The sequence below is a fragment of the Lactuca virosa genome, chromosome 4 (assembly GCF_052849685.1).
Source record: "Lactuca virosa cultivar CGN04683 chromosome 4, Lactuca_virosa_CGN04683_v6, whole genome shotgun sequence".
Lineage (NCBI taxonomy): Eukaryota > Viridiplantae > Streptophyta > Magnoliopsida > Asterales > Asteraceae > Lactuca > Lactuca virosa.
The window spans coordinates 158,375,640-158,382,377 of record NC_136429.1 but is presented as its reverse complement, the minus strand read 5'-3'; the positions used below and the strand labels follow the sequence as shown (position 1 = coordinate 158,382,377).

General features: G+C 31.7%; 1 protein-coding gene across 1 annotated transcript; it reads left to right on the top strand.

Annotated features, from left to right (window-relative positions):
* Positions 1-1,243: 1,243 nt before the first annotated feature.
* Positions 1,244-4,492, top strand: LOC145107618 (uncharacterized). The gene has a single exon (XM_079044552.1). It carries the CDS (start codon positions 1,466-1,468, stop codon positions 4,403-4,405), a length of 2,940 nt encoding a protein of 979 aa, XP_078900678.1. The 5' UTR covers positions 1,244-1,465; the 3' UTR covers positions 4,406-4,492.
* Positions 4,493-6,738: the final 2,246 nt, after the last annotated feature.

Below are 6,738 nucleotides of genomic sequence, written 5' to 3'. Positions count from 1 at the left end.
ATAATGAGCTCAAGTATCTTTATACTTTAAAGTTTAATCTTGTAGATAAGATTAACCTTTTATTCTCCCAAACTAATGTATGGTTTTACACTATGATCGTCCCCTTGATACATCATAGGACCCAAAAAGAAGCTCGATAAGTCTTTGTGATCTTAATCTTATAATACAATGATACCCATTAAATAATACAAATGTTGCTATGAATAGAAAATGGGTTCGTACCAATGTCTTATGAAAGTCAACAAACCCAATCTAATCCTAAATAGATGTGTTAATTACGATCATGTAATGGAGATTTATTATTATTTGAAAAATCAAATAACTAAAATAAAAAATTAGATAAATAAATAGAATAATTAATAAACCACACAGGTTATAAATAGATATTAATGGTGTGAAGTGTATTTTTATAATGCGAACAATCTTTTATACTGTTATATTTAAAGATTATTATTATCATAATAACGTAGGTTTTTTTTTAATCATAACTAATATTAATTAATTTTAAAATAATAAAAAGTTTAATACAAAATATTTCAGTTCAAACCAACCCATACAATTATATATTTTATCTCATTTTTTGTTTGCAGTCATCACCACTTACTACGCTAAAATAAGTGATCATTATATCTTTATATGATAGATATTAAAAGATAATCAATTTGTTAAATAAACTCTTCCCATATGATATTTTTGTAATTATCCATATATTTAATCTCATTGGTATGAATTAAAATAATATTTGTATTTCAACTTGAAAAGGGACCAATACATCCATCAAAGAGCAAGTGGGTATGTCTCCCCCAATTTTATTTTTTCCTTCTCAACCATCACCATCTTATCTTCTCCGCTCATAGTAACATTCCATGTCTTTAAAACGATTAAAAGATGTTGAAAATTTAATTAACCACTAACATATTTTGTAAATAACTTTGACTATATATATATATATATATATATATATATATATATATATATATATATATATATATATATATATATATATACTCAAGAACATCACTGTTGATTAATCGTTACGTTTGTTTCAGTAAAAATCAGAAAACTTATGGTATATTTTCAAATCATGACATCATATGAATAATTAAAGATATATTTTTGTCATTACTACATATTATATATAGTCCTTAAGTTGACTATGATTAACCCGATAATAGTATAAAAATGTTTTTAAAGTGATTAAATTAATAAAAGAAGCTTATATAAAGTTTTGAAGTTAAAAGGTGCTCTCACTTTTCATGCACAATCATCATCAACTTTGTTAACATCAACACTGATGACTGATCTGTCCCATATCGATTTGTCTTTCTGAACCCATTAATTACCACTTCTATTCATCTTCTTCATCTCAAATTCACCAATATTCATCACCTTTTCATGAACACAAACATGATTTTCATCTTTTCACTTTAATCATCCAATTACAATCAATCCAATCTTTTCTCAAATGGGTGGCGTTACCATTACCACTACCACTACCAATACATTAATCTTTCTGTTTGTGTTCCTACAACTTTCACTCACAAAAGCTTCTTCAAATGATTCATTCTGGCTTCTCAAAATTCAATCACAATTCATCGATCCAATGGGAGTTTTCAGCAACTGGAATTCATCATCGAATATATGCACATGGAATGGAGTGAAATGTTCACAAGATCAAACACGTGTTGTGGGTATAAATCTTTCAAACTCGGGACTCTCGGGAACAATCTCTCCCGATTTTTCCCGACTTTTTTCACTTCAAAAACTCGATCTTTCCGTGAATTCACTCACAGGGTTAATCCCTCGAGAGCTTAGTGAGCTTCAAGATCTTCAAGAACTACTTCTGTTCTCAAATTATCTTTCTGGTTACATTCCTAATGAATTCAATCTCTTGAAGAAGCTTCAAGTTCTTCGAATAGGAGATAATTTGTTAACAGGAGAAATTATAAAAAGTATTGGGGAGCTAAGTGAGTTAAGAGTATTAGGTCTTGCTTATTGTCAATTTAATGGAAGCATTCCTTCACAAATCGGGAATTTGAAGCATTTAAAATCCCTCCAATTACAGACGAATAATCTTGGTGGAAAGATTCCGGAAGAGATCAATGGGTGTCAAGAACTCGAAGATTTTGCAGCATCGAACAACAAGCTTGAAGGTGGAATTACTTCTTCAATTGGACAACTTCGGTCCCTCAAAATCTTGAATTTAGCAAACAACACCCTCTCGGGCTCCATTCCGGATTTATCTAACCTTTCCACGTTGAAATACTTGAACTTTCATGGAAACCGGTTGACCGGTGAAATCCCACCGGAGATACTCCGGCTGCCGGAGCTCCAGAATCTTGATCTTTCAAGTAACAATCTTTCAGGAAACATTACCCGTTTCGATTTTGAAAATGGTAACCTCGAAGCTTTAGTTTTGTCGAGCAATTCGTTCACCGGTGGGTTCCCGGATAAACTTTGCTCCAGGGAATCGAATTTGCGCCATGTGTTTATCTCCGGGAACCGTCTCTCCGGCGACTTCCCTTTTCCGTTGCTGAACTGTTCTTCATTGGAAGTGCTGGACATTTCTGGTAATAACTTCGGAAACGAAATACCATCTGAGGTGGAGAATCTAAAGAATCTCACTGATCTTTTACTCAACAATAATAGTTTTTCCGGTAGTTTACCTCATGAAATCGGAAACTTGAGTAATTTGGTGAATCTTTATCTGTTTGGGAACATGATTACAGGTGAAATCCCGATTGAAATAGGAAAGTTACAGAAGTTGAGTGTATTGTATCTTTACGATAATCAGATGTCCGGAAACATTCCAATCGAGTTAACGAATTGCTCGATGTTAAGTGAAATTGATTTTTTCGGGAATCATTTCACGGGTCAGATTCCGGGTACAATTGGGAAGCTCAAGAATCTTGTTTTTCTTCAGTTGAGGCAAAATGATTTATGGGGTCGGGTTCCATTAAGTTTGGGTTATTGCAGAAAGCTTCAAACTTTATCGTTGGGTGATAACAAGCTTTCAGGATCACTTTCAAACACATTTGGGTATCTTTCAGAGCTTTCGCTTCTTAGTCTTTATAATAATTCTTTCGAAGGTCCTCTTCCTGAAACAATCTCTCTCTTGAAAAATCTCACCATTGTTAATATTTCTCACAATCGATTCTCGGGTTCGATTTCGCCTCTTGTGGGGTCCGATTTGTTGTTGTTGTTCGATTTGACTAATAACAGTTTTTCCGGTTTTATTCCTTCTGAATTAGCGAGGTCAAAGAATCTTACCCGAATACGACTTGCTCATAATCTTCTAAATGGTACAATTCCTATGGAGTTTGGTCAACTTAGCGACTTGAACTTTCTTGATCTTTCATCTAATAGTTTCACAGGAGAGATACCACCGGAGCTTTCAAACTGTAAAAAGATCAGCCATTTTCTTGTCAGCAACAACCAACTTACGGGTTTGGTTCCACCATGGTTAGGAACGTTTGAAGAACTTGGAGAGCTGGATCTTTCAAGCAACGATTTCAATGGAACATTACCGAAAGAAGTGGGAATGTGTTCAAGATTACTCAAGCTTTCGGTCGACCAGAACAGGCTTTCCGGTGGGATACCAGAAGAGATTGGGAATCTAACTGGTTTAAATGTTCTAAAGCTTCAAAGAAACAATCTCTCTGGGGAAATTCCTCGAACACTTGGTGAGTGTAAGAAACTGTTCGAGCTTAGACTATCGGAGAATTCGTTCTCAGGTTCTATACCACCTGAGCTTGGCACTCTGACTGAACTACAAGTGATTCTGGATTTGAGCAATAATCTTCTCATGGGTGAAATCCCAGTTTCTCTTGCGAATCTTGTGAAGTTAGAAAGGTTGAATTTGTCATTCAATAAACTGCATGGACAAGTTCCGGAATCTCTAGGAAGATTAACCAGCCTCCATGCCCTTAATCTCTCGAACAATCACCTTCAAGGAGATATTCCATCAACTTTTTCAAGATTCCCATCAAGTTCTTTCATGGCCAACGACAACCTGTGCGGCCCACCACTAATTTCATGCGCGGAATCAAAGCGACAGCAGAAAAAGCAGCTCTCGAATACCGCAGCTGCTGGAATCGTAGTGGCCATTGTTTTCACGGCAACCTTGATATGCTTGTATCTGCTTTATCTGATGCTTCGCATATGGTGCAAATGGAAGCAAGCTTCCATTTCAAACGCTGACAACCGCGGCGGGGTGATTGATGGGATGCCGGTAAAGGAGGAGAAATGGGTGTACGAAGATCGACCGATAAGGAGTAATGAGTGCTGGGACTTGAACAAGATGACATTGCTGCCATGTTCGCATTCGAAGAAAGATGTTTCAATGGCAAGCTGTATTTTTCAGGATAGCATGAGTAGAGAAAACTCCATGAGATCATTGGTTTAGTTTTGATTTCGTAGTTTTTTTTTTTTTTTTTGTTATAATTGTTTGAATTTGTTCGAGTATCATCTTGCTTTTGGCTCTGTCCTTCAATCGCTCTTTGAATTCTTAGGTCATTTCACCACTACAACAACCACATAAACAGTACATAAATTTGATATATCCATTCCTATACATCACATGTTTAAATTAAAAATAATTAAAAATGTAATAAAAATGCTAGACTTTTAAGCAAACTAAAAATATTACGCTACATAAATTTATAAAAATAAAATAAAATAAAATAAATAAAAAAAACAGAAATTAAGCAAATAAAATAAAAACAAACATAGAAAAAAAATTGTTTGAACATTCAAATAATTCTAAAATTACATAAATAAAAAATAAAATTGTCATAAAAAATTATAATTAGTTCAAAGACAAATTTACTTGTCGCCGTTTATCCTAATTTGGTATAGATGCTCCGCTAGATATTCTCGAAGATATTGAATGTTTCCGCTAGATCTCCTCTTCCATTGATCATCCTTCTTCGTGGTCATGACCAGAATCAACCACGCCACAACCACCACGATGCACACATGATGGTGTGCACGATGGTGGTAACTAACCATGATAGCAACGAACCACCATGATATGTATACATGAAGGTCCACAACACGATTATATATATATATATATATATATATATATATATATATATATATATATATATATACACACACACTAGGTGTGAGACCCGTTTACTACACGGGTTTAAAAAAAAATTAATATCAAGTTGTAAACATTAAGCAATTTTTAATGAAATACTTTGTTAGCAATTTTGAATTTTATTACAACACAAGTGGTAGTAAAGGATTCTAATTTATTTAGGACACTGATATCATATTTGCATTTTTATCACTTAATAGTAACATTTTTTCATTTGTATCAGATAATAGCATTGTACTTTCATTTTTATCCCATAGTAGAACAACTAAAAAACCATTCTACCCTTTTAAAAAATTTACCATTCTACCACTACACGGTTAACATATTAAAAGTAATAGTTTTAACATATATCTAGGAACATATTTCTAATTTTCAACAAAATAAAAACCTACTTATATTTATGAATGGACATGGCATCATATTTGCATTTTTAGCCGATAATAACAACATGCTTTCATTTGTATCACATAATAGCATCGTACTTTCATTTTCATCCCATAATAGCATCATACTTTTATTTTTATCACATAATAGCATAATAATTTCGTTTTTATACCATAATAGCATCATACTTGCATTTTCAACCAATAATAACAACATAGTTTTTGTTTTTATCAGATAATTCCATAAAAAAAACCAATGTGAGTCTGATGATAACATTAAATATGAAGTATGATGATATATTACACAAATCCACAAACAGAAACAACAACACTTGTTGGGGTATTTTGGGCAAAAACATCTATATAATACTTAAAAATAGATATAAATACGTAAAAAATACGTTTATACACTTAAAATACAAAAACATCTATATAAAAAGCTTTAAAAAATACGTAAAAATATATAAAAATACATATAAATACATAATACATAAAAAAATAACACATAAAAATACATAAAAAAATATGTAAAATGGTTAAAAATACATACAAATAAGTAAAAAAAATATGTTTATACATTTAAAATACATAAAAATACGTAAATATATACATATAAAAACATAAAAAATACAAAAATACGTAAAAATAGATATAGATATGTAAAAAATATGTTTATACATTATACAAAAATTTTGACGAAATCTGCAAAAAAATCTCATTATTTTCGAAAAATTAACAATTTGGTCTCATGACCTGCTGAACAGGTCAAAAAGGGCTAAAGTGAAAAAATTAGCCGGTTTCTTGGGCTTTTCTATTCAAAAAGTGAAAAAGTCAGAATTTTTTTATTCAAAAAATAAACTTTATGACTTTATTAAAAATTTGCCTAAAATATTGGGACTTTTCTGGAGATATCCCTTTTTGTTTTTATCACATAATTTCATAAAAAAAACCAATGTGAGTCTGGTGATAACATTAAATATGAAGTATGATGATATATTACACAAATCCACAAACAGAAACAACAACACTTGTTCGGGTAAATACGGTGGTGAATTTAACAAAGGCTAAAAGAAGATGCATTTAAGTATAAAAAATCCCATAACATTCATCAAAATGTAAGGGCGTTCTCCGATAATAATTTTAATATTAACTTTTTTAAGAATTTGAAACTTATAAATTAAATCAGAGTGAAAATATAAAACTAAAAAAAGCTAAAAACCAAAATTATAATGTTTAATATTCATTACA

Coding starts and splice junctions, on each gene's coding strand:
- LOC145107618 (XM_079044552.1), top strand. CDS start 1,466: ATGGGTGGCGTTACCATTACCACTACCACTACCAATACATTAATCTTT.